At 43.0% G+C, this 14,947-nt stretch overlaps 1 protein-coding gene across 3 annotated transcripts in view; it reads left to right on the top strand.

Annotated features, from left to right (window-relative positions):
- The first annotated feature begins 2,222 nt into the window (after nt 1–2,222).
- HACE1 (HECT domain and ankyrin repeat containing E3 ubiquitin protein ligase 1) overlaps nt 2,223–14,947 on the top strand; it is a 93,128-nt gene continuing 80,403 nt past the window's right edge. For 2 of the 3 annotated variants that reach the window (XM_030556017.1, XM_030556015.1), the window contains exons 1-6: nt 2,223–2,418; nt 5,477–5,531; nt 7,225–7,314; nt 9,909–10,013; nt 13,486–13,561; nt 14,465–14,596. In XM_030556017.1, the coding sequence (XP_030411877.1) occupies nt 2,343–2,418; nt 5,477–5,531; nt 7,225–7,314; nt 9,909–10,013; nt 13,486–13,561; nt 14,465–14,596 (534 nt within the window). In that variant the 5' untranslated portion in view covers nt 2,223–2,342. The remainder of the gene's footprint in view (nt 2,419–5,476; nt 5,532–7,224; nt 7,315–9,908; nt 10,014–13,485; nt 13,562–14,464; nt 14,597–14,947) is intronic. The other variant, XM_030556016.1, reaches the window with a different exon arrangement.

The following is a 14,947-nucleotide window of genomic DNA, read 5'->3' as shown; positions in this document are numbered from 1 at the left end:
GTCTTGTAGGCACAATCAGCATCTCAATTACCTTTTAAAATGTTGTGAATAAATATGATACAAAAACTAGAAGCCATCTGATAACTTCATGGTATGTCTACATGACAAAATTATGTCGACCTAAGTTACATCAGCATACAGCCACCGCAGTAATTAAATTACTTTTGCATGTTCACACTATGCTCCTTGTGTTGTCCTCACCCGGAGTGACTGCACTGATTTAACTGTCATTGTGGGGCACTGTGGGATGATTTCTGACAGGTAGCAACAGTTGATGTAAGTAATGCAGTGTCTACACTGACATTGCGTCGATCTAACTACATTAACATTGACTCTGCACCTCCCAAGGAGTTGGAGTTATTAAATCAGTGTGGTGGGTGAGTTACATCAGTGGGAGCAACAGTTTAGTGTAGATGCTTACAGAGTTAGGTAAGCATAAGCTGCCTTACATCGACCTAACTCTGTCGTGTAGACCAGGGCTAAGAGTTGACTGCAGTCTGGCTATAAACACCCAGAGTTTTGTTTGAGTCAGGATTGGATTGACACAGGATACCATAATTTTTCCTTTTTTAGACTGATCAAAAATGTAAACATAATGTAGTCAAATATTTAAAGTTGGGCACACAAAACTATGCACTTATAGCTTATCATTCTTAACTTCTTAAAATCAGTGTAAGCATGCTAATCAGTTATATGCAAGTACACAATTGACTAACAAACAGACCAGCTACTTTTGAATACTTTTAAGTAATTCTTTTGAGTCAACAAAATATGTGCTTTGTTAACAGCCATTTCATTTATTGTGTTTATATGTAGCCTTTCATTTATATTTCTATGTGTAATCATCAGGCTGCATCTGTAAATAACTTTGTTAGGATTTTCAAAATAGCTTACATGCTACATAAATTTATTTAAAAAGGTATTATACTTTTTTTTATAACACTGTGAATATTTTTTAAAATTGCATTTACTCGTAAAAAAATGGAGTGGACTTTTCAGCATTGCCTGTACATTTTATCCAATGGTGAATTACTTTTAATATCATTTTTCAATATTAAAACTTACTACATTAGTTTATGTATGTTTGTGTGCCTCCACATCAGTTCTATATTTTCTTTTTTTAACATGATTTTCCCATTTTTCACACTTTTATGTATATACAATACCTAGCTCAATGATACTTGATTGGGACCTCTATTTTCTACTGAAATACAAGAAACAAATAATACACTTTGAAAGTATGTATTTTCATGTGCTCATCTGTTCTCTGCTTCTCCTGTCACTCTATTCTCTGTTGCATTATGGTTACTGTTATTAAATCCTGCTGGTTTAATCTCTGTAATAGCTCCCAAATCTGCCCTTAACTCTCCTTTTTCACTGCAGAAATCCTTTTCAAGTCATCAACGTCGTCTTCATACCTGACTACTGCTGCCTCGTTCTCTTCAGTATTCTTAATGCTAATATCACTCAAGTTTTCCAATATCCTTTTGTGAAAATAATCTACTTAAAAAGAAGGGACCTACTCAAAGAATTTTAGCAGTATCTTGGGGGCCTGATACCGTTTACACTTACATAAGTCTGACCTTTACTAGGAGTAGCTATACGGATTTCAGTTGGACTACTCATGGCAGTAAGACGTAGCTCACGCATATTTGCAGGGTTCAGCTCTACACCCAGAAACTGCATAATTCAGTGCAATTTCTTCTGGTGTCTACTATGATCTTTATTCAGTCACATGATAGGCAAATTAATTTCCTAGTCCACAACGCACAATCACCGGGGGACGCAGTCTTCTCGCAACAGCACCCAGCGACACAAGCACCCTCCCGTCCTTGCGGACATGGGAAGGAAACCGAAGGGTGTGGGGGGGCACTAATATTTTCAGGGGTGCAGGCACTACAGTGTTGGCTCAGTATTAGCCCCTGGACAGTTTCCTCCCGCTGCGCTTTCTCAGGCCCTAGCCTCAGAGAGCAGCATCTGCGCCTGCACCTTCCTCACTCACTCACTCGCACCCCCAACCCCCCCCTCCCACGCTGCTGAACCAGCTCCTACCGAGCTCACCCGTTCGGCTCCTGCCCCGCCCACAGCTCCTAGCCACGCCCCCTCCCCTCCTCCCCCCGCCCAGTGCTGTTGGGCGCTGTTGCGGGTACGGGCAGCCACTTCAGTGCGGCGCCCTTTCGCTGGTGCGCACGCGCATAGGAGCGCGCATGCGCCGCGGCTCTGGGCCCGTGTGGGTGTGAGCCCGCGCAGAGGGCCGCGGGCTCCCCTCTGGCCGCAGGCAACCGGCGCCGGGATGGGCTGAGGCGGGTCAACGGCTCTGGGCGGAGCGGGGCCCCCCGAGGATGGAGAGAGCCATGGAGCAGCTCAACCGTCTCACCAGGTCCCTGCGCCGCGCCCGCACCGTGGAGCTTCCCGAAGGTAAGAGGGGAGCGGGGGGTCCTCGGGCCAGCGCCACCCCCCGGCCAGGGGCGCCCGTGCCCGCTCAGCAGCGGGAGCTGCGTTCCCCGCCGGCGGCTCCCAGCGCGGGGTGACTCGCCGCAGCAGTTGCCTCGGGGCCCGGCCCGCTTACTCCATAACCCTCCGCCTGGCAGCCCCCGCATCTGCGCTGGGGCGTTTCCCTGCGGCGCCCCTCACCGCAGCCCGGCTTGCCCGGGGACTGGCTTCTGGCACGTCGCCATCAGTCAGGAGGGGCCTGCCGGCCATGATGCCCGTGCCAGCGTCTGGAAAACTTGGGACGTGTCCTGGCATCAATCTCGGGCTCGATGCTCCTGTGGGCCATAGCTTGGGGTCACGAGCTAGGACCAGGGCAGAGCTCCAGTGAGAAGTCCGGGCCCCACCGGGCTGCGTTGGGCCTGGGAAGGATGATTGGGATTCTGAACCTGGGCTGCCCCTGAAATGTCGGTTAATGTAGGGGTGTGGAAAAAGATGTAGTTCAGTTGACCCAGGGTAGACACCACTAAGTGGCTAGAACAGTTCTTCTGTTGACTTAGCTAGCACCTCGTGAGGGGATGGGTTTACTACAAGCGGTGGAAAAAAACCTTCCCTTGATCTCTACCCTACAAGCAGGATAGTGGCATAGCTGTGGCACTATGGTGCTTGTAGTTTGGACAACCTTACTGATATACTGTCCCTGGACCCTAAGGGGCTTGTTTTAGACTGTTCTGTGGCTAGTGACTCTCCATTCCTCTCTTTTCCTACTGGAAGGGAGGAAGAATTTTCCTTTTCCTCTTCCTCCCCCTTGCCCTGCCTCAAGCATTCTGGCTACTCTGAGGGGGGGGGGGGGGGTCCTTCCCTCATGCTTTTATTTATTTGCTTTACCATAGTAACTAATACTGAGGAGGAAAGGAGTTAACCTCTGGCTTCTGAAGAGCAGCAGTAAACACTGAATAATCCTTTTAGGCTTGGTCTAAACAGAAAGTTGTACTGACATAAAATCATATAACCTTCAGTGATACTGACTTTGTTAAACTGTTGCAACTTTGTATGAACAATACACAGGTGTACTCTGAATTGACATAAACAGTTCTATGCAATGTTGTCTTAGCTGGGTTGGTCCCAGGCATTAGAGAGACAAGATGTGTGAGGTATTATTTTTTTTCTTGAACCAGCTTCTGCTGATGAGAGAGAGAAGCTTTCAGGGTTACAAAGAGCCCTTCTTTGGGTCAGTTATAAACTGATATCAAAGAGTTCAAGTGCAAAAGTTGTACTGATTTAAACCAGATTATGTTAAACTGATGTAATGCCTGTGTGCAGATAAGCCTTTATTTTCATTTTGCAGCTGTTTGAGAAATCTGTGCAGAGGCATGAGTGTCGTACGTCTGCAGACTCAGGAAGATAGTATCTGTTCACGTTTAGAAGGGTGTAATCTGTAATGGATAGAAATGAAAGTTTTAATTCTCAGAAGCTAATGGCTTAGGCCCCCTCAACTTGGCAGGAAAAAGACTTCCACTCATCAGTAATCAGTCAGGCTCAGCTGCTAGTCCTGGCTGGGCAGGGGGTCAGGGGGGACAGGACTTCCTCTTCCCCTGCAAGGAGTGACTCGGGATGGTTCAGATCCACCCCCAGAAACCTCATAAGGTGTGTCCCTCCTCTCCCTTCCCACATCATGCTGAGGGAGGGGCCACTGTATGGGGACTTGCTTCCCAGTCCACCCAGAAAACCTCCCCCTTCCAAGTCACCTGCACCCAGAACCCTCCCACTGAGAATATCCTCCTGCATCTGGACCTTTACCTCTGTTCCCCCTGACGAGTCCACCTCCTCTGCACCTGAACTACCCTGATGAACACTCTGCACCTGCACCCCAACCCCGCTGAACCACAACCAACTGCACCTGGACACCAAGCCCCACTTCCTTCCAGATCCATCTCCCATTGAGCTCATCCCCTCCATACTCACCCTGCTGAATCCCCATCCCCTTCTCTGGCACCCAGAACCCCCTCAGTGTGTCCCTGTGCATCCAGATTGCTCCTCACCTGGATCCCCCCCATACTAAGTTCCTCCACACTTGGATCCTGCCAGGCTGAGCCTGCTTGCCACACACATGGATTGGAAGCCAAGGCTGGGGGTGCATGTGAGACTTTGTTCCTCTTACTTGCTATCTTGGTGTGGAGATGCAGGGCCCTAGGGTGTTTCTGGGCCAGGCCCAGGCCTTGCACTGTCAGGGTCGGGTCCAGCCTCACCGTTGAGTCCATGTCCCAGGGTGGGAGGGCTGCAGGGTGATCTCCCTCTGCCATGTAGGCACCTCCATATTTATTTGACAAATAAAATATGCAGAATTGTACAGAATTTTAAAATATTGTGTGCTGAATTTTTATACTTTGGTGCAGAATTCCCTCATCAGTAATTCTTCTACAGTGTTTGAACCCAAACACTGTAGCTTTGTGCTAGTCAGAACTAGAACCAGGTTTTGTCAGAACCAAAAAGTGTAAAGGTCTAGAAACAAAAGGGGGAAATTGACTTTTTCAGTATATAAGTTGAGACAAAAAGGCATTAATAGTATTAAGTAGATTAGATTTGGAAAAAAAAATCATTTTTAGTAACATCAGTAACACAACAATGGAAATAAAGTGTAAATACAGGAAATCTAAAATATCCTTCACTTTTAAATTAACTTACATGATACTGAGACAATTCAGTAATGAGAACTTGGCAGCAATCAGAAGGATAAAAGTATAGACAAAAAATAAAAAAATCTAAAAATAAATCAACATACATTTTTCTTATTTAGAAAGAACAGTTTGTTTTCACCTACAGTAATATCAGTACTACATCCTAAAATATTTTAACATTTTCCATATAAACAGCAGTAGCTTTTCTTTTAGAATTGTTCAATTTATTTCTGTCATATGTATATCTAGATCTATTGTAGAGTGTAGATAGTTTATTCATCTACAGTAACTTCTAAAAACAGACAATAACTACTGGATAAATTTACACATAAGATGTTATGGTAACTGAAACTCTAATTTCTGCATAGATAATGAAACTGCTGTCTACACACTAATGCCAATGGTTATGGCTGACCAGCACAGGTGAGTGTTTCTTCCTACAGGTTTGTGCATAAATTACTATTTTTTTAAATTACCTTATTTGTAAGGTTGCAAACATTAGTCTGTCTGTAACATCAGTCTAAATGGTAATAATAAACATCTTCCGTAGTAGTAGTCTAAAACTAAATATTTTTAAGGGCATAGAAAGCAACATGTTTAATAGAGCTGTATTTATTAAAGTAGTGTTGGCTCCAGGGTTTCTCTTGCTGAGCTGCCATCCAGGGTGACAAAAGCCAGGTCTGTACTACGTACGTTCTTTGGTACAACTATGTTGCTTACTGGTGTGGATTTCACACCCCTATTAACGTGGTTATATTGACCGTAGTCCCCTGTGTAGACAGCAGTATGTCAGTGGCAGAGCTTTTCCTGTCGACATAGCTACTGCCTTTTGCAGAGGTGTTTTTCGCCTAGAGTGTCTTCTCCAGAAGCACTACAGTGTCACATCTGCATTGATATAGTTGTGCTGATGCAAGTTTGTAGTGTAGACCTGCCCAGAGAGAGGATTTTTGCATAGCTGGGGCCCAGCCTGCTGAATACTCAACTTGCATATGACTGTGTATATACTTTATGTACCTGAGAAATCTGGTTGACTCAATCCTGTAAATGCCCGTGTGTGTGCTTAAGACAAGGAGTTTGAAGTGATGGAGAAGGAGCCAGTATATAATGAGTACTGGGAGAACAGAACAATGGTGGTTTCTTTGTGAATGAGATGCATCACTAGGAGTTGATGTACTGTTGATATTGAAACTCATAGTATCTTATCTGTAGAGGAGATTGTCCAGCATGTACTGATCAGACAAGACTGATGGCTTAAATGATAGCTGTTTAGGAAGTGGGGAAGCTGTTGGAATCTGTCTGAGGGATGTGTCAAGTGGGTTTGCTGCTACTTCCCTGCCCTTTTTGAGTTTTGTAGGCATGTAAGAAGTGCTGAAATTTGTTGATCTGATATCAGCATGGATGTTGTTCCTTCTCCACAATATGTTTATGGTGACACGTATACTAGAGTTTCAATTACGCGGCCTCCTGGACAGCACCAACAGAACTGCAAGTCACCAGGTTGTTTCAGCTTGAGCCTAGTTTGAAATGTGTGTATCTTTTAGTTAATTCTGTGATCCATCCAGACTTATAAAACCGTATGTCTTATGTGTCAGACTTCTTGCATAATAATGGAAATTCAGTCTAACAGTCTTCTTTAAATTTCATTATACAGTCACTTTTTCCTTCTAAACTTGGTGTATGCATAGGGAACTTGCCAGAAATGTGGAAGGGAACATGTAGTCGAATGGGGAGAAGTATTGGCATACATTTGTTTATAACTGTCCAAAGCAAAGTCAGTACAGTGCTTATCACAGTAAAGAAATGTCTTGAACCTCTTGTGCTAGTCTACATTAATGTTCATTCAAAATAACCACACAATATGGCATATTTGTTGATGTCAGTTTGAACTAGAAAGTGGAAGAGCAAGGGCATTGCAGGTTAGTATTCAGGTATTTTAACAGAGCTGTGGAGCTCTGCTTTGGTTATAGGTTGTAAGGGAGAAAAATGGTACACTGAGACAATTGTAAAACAGATACATTTTATCTGTATGACTGAATACTTTATGTTGTGATGCATATCGAAAGTGGGTGAAACTATCTTTAGACTTTTTCCCCTAACACAGTTTTATCTGCTTAAGGTCTGTTTCAGAGCTACTGTCAAATTCAAAATTTGATGTGAATTATGCATTTGGACGTGTGAAGAGGAGCTTGCTTCATATTGCGGCAAAGTAAGATTTAGCACTTTTGAGTAGTCAGGGAGATGACTTAAAGAATTACATTACCACAGAAATCTAGAGCATTAAATTGGAAAAACCTTCAGTGCATATTTGTTGCTATATTTTTTTCCCCTAACCTTTCTTGACTTAATTACTGGTGTGCACATTTGCACTTTCAAGAATAACATAACATAAAACCAGGAAGCTTACAATCAGGATTTCAAGTGCCTTCCATATCCTGACAAGCTTTTTTATAGGAAACATTAGCTACTGATGGTTGCTTTTTCATCATTTTTGAAATAAGACTGCTGTGGGAGGAATGAAGCCTGTTTATGGTTTGTTGGTGAAAGAGTTACCTCTGCAATTGCTAGCTGCCTGAGCTTTGCTATTCCAGACTTGCTTTCTCCCTCTCTAGTAGACAGTTGGCTTTTTTTTGGAAGCATTCAGTCATTCCGTCTCATGGTAATTACATCATGGAAGTGGGAAGTACTCCACTACTGATCTGATGCTTTACTGTCATAATATGGTGGGCAGGTACTTCTCTGCTCAGTTATGAGCAGACAGGGAAGAATTTGAGGCTGTGTACTGAATATTTCTGATGCTTTTAGATCCAGGCTGAAGTCCTTGCCTGTAAATATGAAATGCGTGATGTCAAATTTATTTTGAACCTGTCAGGTAGTAAAAATAGGCTTGTCCCCGACCAATGCCTCCCTGCTCCTTGTCTCTTAATTGCCTCCTCCCAAGGCCACTCACCTCTGTCCACCCCCCGAGATCCTGCTCCCTGTCCCCTGACTGCCCTGACCCCTATCCATACCCCTGGCCCTGACAGGCCCCCTGGGACTCCCATGCCTGTCCAACCACCCCTCTTCCCTGTCCTCTTACCATGCCACCCAGAGCATCAGGACTGGCAGCCGTAAGGGAAGGATAATGGTTTGAGCATTGGCCTGCTAAACCCAGGTTGTGAATTCAATCCTTGAGGGGGCCATTTAGGGATCTGGGGCAAAAATCTGTCTGGGGATGTGTCATGCTCTGAGCAGGGGGTTAGACTAGATGACCTCCTGAGGTCCCTTCCAACCCAGATATTTTATAAGTAGTACACTTTACGTAGCATGTTCCTACGGGGAGCAATTTAATACACTACACCCAGCCCCACTCAGCCTGCTGATGGTCTGGAGTTCTCAAAATATGTTCTCGCACCCCTTCTAAAAAATTACGCTACAGTTAGCTTAAAAACTTAACTTTGTATATTACAGTAATCATTAAAGTGTTACTAAATACATAGGTTTGATGAAACAAAATAGTTGTATTTATGTGCCTGTGCTTAATTTGTGTTTGATTTACCTTCTAAAAAAAATCTTGCATGTCTCACACCCCCAGAAAGGGCATCTCACACCCCCTGGAGGTGCATGCACTCCAGATTAAGAACCACTGCACTAAACTGATAAGATCTGCATTTTAATATAATTTTAAATGAAGCTTCTTAAACATTTAAAAAACCTTGTTTACATACAACAGTAGTTTAGGTATATAATGTAGACATATAGAAAGAAACCTTCTAAAAATGTTAGTGTATTACTGGCACGCAAAACCTTAAATTGGAGTGAATAAATGAAGACTCAGCACACCACTTCTGAAAGGTTGTCGACCCCTGCTCTAAAGTTTTACATTTTTATTTTTGAATGCAGTTTTTTTGTACGTAATTCTACATCTGTAAGTTCAACTTTCATTATAAAGAGGTTGCACTACAGTACTCGAATTAGGTGAATTGAAATATACTTTTCATTTTAAAGTTCAAATAATTGTAAGCAAAAAGATAAAGTGAGCCCTACAGTTGGTATTCGGTGTTGTGATTGAAATAAATATATTTGAAAGTTTAAAATACATCAATATATTTAAATGGTATTCTGTTTAACAGTGTGATTAATCGAGATTAATTTTTTTAAATCACGCTTTTAATATTTTTAATCACTTGACAGCCCTAATAATGACCAATTAAATTGCAAACAGAAAATAAAGAGAAAGTTATGCAACAAAACTAATGGCAGACTCAGGTATTTGGATGGATCCTGTAACCCTCAGTCTTTGTTTTTTCTTTTTGCTGTGCTTACATTTGAGTATTTACCTTCCTTCTGAAAACTAAACCTCTAACTTTTTTTTTTAAACAAGTAATTTTGTATTAAAGTGTGTTAGAGGTTTGATGCTGCAAAAGGACAAATTGGCTGAGGGAAACAAACATAATACCAAGGGTGGGGAAAGCCTATATCTTTGAGGTTTCCTTGCACCTGCTTCTGCAATTTGGTCTTAAGTCCATTAAGCTAAGATTAGTAACTCTTTCTTTCCTTGTAATGTTAACCAAATATTATATAATCAGTTCTCATTCCAGCAAAATGTCTTTTTTTTTTTTTAAGCTTTCAAATTGTAAAAACCCTAGTGACATTAGAGCCAAATTTTGTGCTGACTTCAACCTCTGGAAGTTAATGAAGTTGCATGATAGTGTAAGTTAGTGTAGAATTTGACTCTTAAAAGTGCTTGCTGTGGTTTACCATGAAAGTTTCACTTTACTGATTTTGCCATTTCCTTTCTTTCTTCCCATACCTCCATCCAAGCTGTGGATCAGTTGAATGTCTAGTTCTGCTGTTAAAAAAGGGAGCAAATCCTAACTACCAAGATATTTCGGGATGTACACCCCTTCATTTGGCAGCTAGAAATGGGTAAGAAAACTGTTACCTTCTCAAAGCATGCTGATTTTGCTGAACACAGATTATAGACCTGTTTTAAGAATGTTTATGATTTTGGTTTGCATACTGCTTAAATTATATATTTTGCACTTTTGAAAGTATAAATAAAACCACAGAATGTGTACCATGAATTTGTGGGATATTTACTTTTTAAATTTTAGAATATTGATCTAAATACAACCAAGCAGTAAACAAATTTCTACGACCACTTAAGCATTTTTGCTAATCATAGTTTGATAGTTGGAGAGATTTTATTTAGTGGCTAATAATAATAAAACGTATTGCAGTATTGTAAGTGTATGTAATACAACACATGACAACGAAAAAGGTAAATACGTTAAAGGAGTAAAGCATGGATTGGATTATTCAGGATCTGGAAGACAAAGTTGAAGGGATTTCACTGTTAGGATTGATATTTAGTTAAAGAAATTAACTATGTTCCCTGAAGGAACATCATCTGCAAGACAAAGACAACTCAGGCCTTGTTTACACTACAGTTTTGTTGACAAAAGTGAGTTTTTGTTGAGTAAACTGTATAGGTGTACACACTGAAATGCTCCTCCTGCCGATGTAACTCCCCTGCTATGCCGACATAAGACAACCACCTCAACAAGAGGCATGTTGACATAGTTAGGACGATGCATGTTTGTGCTGACAGTGCAGTCCTTCTGTCAGCTGTCACTCTTGTCTGCTGGGGGCATGAAATTGATGCTTCCTGGTCTTCGCTCCAAGCCGGGCTGCCACCTAGGCTCCACACTGGGAACCCTGGAGCACAGTAGCTGACTGGACTCCGGGTGTGGATCTCCTCACCAGAGTTGAGAAGCCTGGGCGGCTTCCGTACCTGCCCCCCCCCCCCCCCCCCCCCGCTCCTGGTACGTTTGGCCTGGCTCTCAGTCTTCCACACTGCCCCTCTTCAGTCGGTGGAAGTGCTCCTGGTGAGGATGTGCACCACTGACAGAAATAGGATAATGTGGACATATAGCCACTGCATTAGTTACTGTGGTGGCTAAAGTCGACCTACCATAGGTCGACTTATCTTAGTGTAGGCATGTCCTACTAATACCATACATGTAATATTAGGCTAAGAGGGCTTGGCCTAGCTGTGCTCCTCTTATTTGGTAGTGGATTTCTTTAGCTATCCTGCTGATGGCTGGTTAAGTGTGGGTTTTTTTGGGTATCTTGAGAATAACACCACTTAAGAGCCCTGACTCGCTGCCTCTCCTCTGACCCTTTTCTCTGTGTACATGCATGTCTGTTGCTTCTTCACTCTCCACTTTTCTTGTTGTCTGACTGGCAGACACCCTCTTCAAGGACCTGGGAAAGAATATACTTATAAGTTCCCTAGGGCAGCATATGTGAGTGATGTTATGCTAGTGCAGATGGTGGGAAATGCAATTAACCATCAGTGAAGAAGTGGAACTGAAAATATGCTATGTCAAGTAAACAGTGAAATGAAGGAAAAAATGAAGAAAATACTTTTCAGTTATCTTAAGTGATGGTTTTAATGGTAATAGTTACAGAATTTTCAGGAGAAAATCTGACTCTTCAAGTTGCCCCTTTAAAGGTAGGCATAATATTAGCAGGGATTCTAGGGCTGGATTATTTTGTTAAAAGAACAGATTATTGCTGTCAACAATTATGCTTTCTTGCAGTAAAGGAAAAATCCCCATGAAATTAACAAGATGTGCCTTTCACCCTGACCACTTTGCTCTTTGAAGCCTGGGGACGGGAATGGGCTTCATAGCCCAAGCTCCAGCCTAAGCTGGAACTTGAAAGCACTATCCCTGCACCTATCTGTAGTGCGACCCTGAATCTGTTGACCTGAGCTTGGACACATGCTGCTGCATGCTGTGTTGACATACCCAAAGGGACTAAGTGGCTTGCCTAAGCTAACACACGTAAACTGTGGTGGAACAGGGAACTTAACCCAGGTATTTTGAGCTTGATGTACCAGTGGATCATCCTTTCTTCCATATAGAGTAAAAGTCTTTTTATTTGGCACTTCACCAACTGGCAAGCTCTGTGAACCGGCATATCTGATCTTCATTGAAAGTCTGGTTTATAGTCTGGTTGGCATGGGAGGGGGTGTGGAACACGGGCTCTGGGAGGGGTTTGGGCGTGGGAGAGGGTGCAGGGCACGGGACAGGATGTGGAGTGCTGGATTGGGGGCTGCTCACCTCAGTCAGGTCCTAGGTGGAGGCGCAGCAGGCAGGTCTGTGTGCTGCCTCCAGCCACAGGCACTGTCCCTATAGCTCCCATTGGCCATTGTTCCTGGCGAATGGGAGCTGTGAAGGCAGCACTCGGCACAGATCGGGGGCAGTGTGCAGAGCCACTTGCTGTGCCTCTGCCTAGGGGCACCTGGGACAGGTCACCGCTTGCAGGGAGCCACCCGAGGTGAGCACCCCTGGATCTGTCACGCTGCACCTCTTCCCATGCCCCAAGCCCCCTGCTGCACCCAAATTCTTTCTCAGAGCCTGCACCACCTCATGCACCCAATGTCCCTCCCTCTTAAATTAACCAGCATTTTTTTGCTTCTTGGCACCCCCCATTCTACCAACATGCCATATAAAACAGCTTTTACTGTATTTTGAAATGTTAGAACAGGACTGTGAGAGTTTACGCCCCTGGTAGCAGGGCAGTGTGGCCTAGTGGCCAGAGTCCATAGAATCACCCCTGGTTGCAGGGCAGTACAGCCTAATTGCCAGAGTCTCTCCCACTTTGCCGGGCCCTGGCCCTAACAGCGATGTAGGACCTTGCCACTGGCTCAGCGGAGGGGTCCTACTGAAACACACTGAGGCTTACCGGGGGCAAGGTACCAGTCCATCACCCCCCTAGGTCGCTTCCTACCGGCTTGAGAGTTGGGATCTCCCATGAGTCCCTAGGTTCTGTGGGCTCCTCCCGTAGTAGGGCTTCATGCTGGCCAGGAGAAGCTTCAGTTCCCGGCAACTTCCAGGCTGGTGGCTGGTCCTCTGTACGAGCTTCCCAGTTGGGTCCTTCCCAAGCGGCTGCCAGCCCAGATTGAGCTGAGTTCCCTCCTTTTATACTGCCGGAGCACTTGGAGCATGCCCAGTACGGCTGGGGCGGAGCTTGCGCCGTCAGAGCTACTGGTCTGATGCTGCTGGGGCTAGTGTGGGGTGGGGCTGCCCTGTCATAAGGACACTTAAGTATTCTGATATTTGTAACATAGCAACCTGTCTAATCAACCACCATTCTCCCTCTCCCTCCTGTAAGCTAAAACTCTTGGCTGTGTGTGTCTTCTATGGCATTGGTGAGCAATTGCTTTTCTTTAAATATCAGTTAATGGTGTACTGTTATGAAGAAAACTTGCATACTGCAGTTGATGCATGTGACGAATTAGTCTGAAAGGGGCATGGGGAAGATATGTTTTCTGCAGACCTTTTTTCTTTTTTTATGACTGGAATTGCATATGTTCTTTCCTTTACAGACAGAAGAAATGTATGAGCAAGCTATTAGAATATAGTGCAGATGTCAACATTTGTAATAATGAAGGTCTGACTGCAGTAAGTGCTATCCATTTTAGTTAAGTCACTGAAGTGCTTCTCTTGAAATGAATAAACCAGTGATATGCTAACTTTACTGAAAATGCTTATAGCTTGTTCCTGCTAAGTGTTTGACTAGATCTACAATCATTAAAACTGGAAGGGTCCCTGTTAATATATAATTGTAAAGTATTGTGGAACTGTTAATTTACCAGTGACAAAATTGATCAAAATATTTCTAAAACAGTAAAATCTTTTGTTCAAATAAAACATTTTCAGAAATGCAACTTTATATTCTCAAGGTTAATTTTTTGTTTTTTCCACCTACTTCCTCAGTGACCAGGAAGTGATCATTTTTATACAGGATTTTAACTTTTTTCCATTCCTCTGTGCTGGTATTGTAGCAAACTGCTTTGACTTGAAATTAAGAAGGGTAAAGTTGTGGAACCACATGGTGTTATATTTGCAACTGCTAGTTTTGCTGGCCTGAACAATGAATGTGGACTTCTGATATCAAGGCAGAGGGCCCCTCCCTCAAACATTCTTGATTGTCTTAGCTGGCACCAATTGCTCTCTTCTTGTGTACCTCTTGAGTGTCAAGAATCTAAATTTAACTCCCAGTCTGCTGGTTGTAGCTCCTATCAGTAGGATATTCAGGTAGTCTACTGGTTACATTCCTCAGCAGGTACAGTGTTTGAGGATCCTCTTCTTAAACACATTCTTGCAATCTACTCATGATCAAAGGGAGCTGGTGTGAATTCAGGCACAGATTTAGACTTCTAGATGCATATTTAGGCAGCTAATTCTAGGATCCTATTTATGAAAATCTTGGCCACAAAGCCTTGGGTTTTGTACACTTGTGTTTATGAAATATATGTATGTATTGACTACTAAGAATATTAGTAATTTGATTTTTTTACTTAGATTCACTGGCTTGCTGTCAATGGGCGAACAGAACTACTTCATGATCTTGTACAGCATGTCAATAACGTAGATGTTGAAGATGCAATGGGACAGACAGCCCTACACGTGGCTTGCCAAAATGGTCACAAGACAGTAAGTTCATGAAACTCATTTGAACGGACTGTAATTGTTAAAACCTTGGTAATACCTGTCTCTTTTAAAAAATAAAATATATATTCTTGAAACTATGGCTAGTCATACACCTATATGAAGGTTAAATGATAGGCATGTGAATAATTCTATCTTAATAATTCTTAACTACATGTACTCGTATAGGAATAAATGGTTTATTCTTGTGTGGGTGATCCTGCAGTCTCCTTTGAGAGTATAAATAATTCAATGCACATCCCACATCTGTTCATGCAGTTGATTAATCAATATTGCATAGTTGGTTGCAGATCTTGGTGTAGTGTTTAATATTCTTGAATTTTTTTTGTGTGCATT

Source organism: Gopherus evgoodei, chromosome 3 (assembly GCF_007399415.2).
Source record: "Gopherus evgoodei ecotype Sinaloan lineage chromosome 3, rGopEvg1_v1.p, whole genome shotgun sequence".
NCBI classification, from domain to species: Eukaryota; Metazoa; Chordata; order Testudines; family Testudinidae; genus Gopherus; species Gopherus evgoodei.
This window is presented reverse-complemented; position numbering and strand designations above follow the sequence as displayed.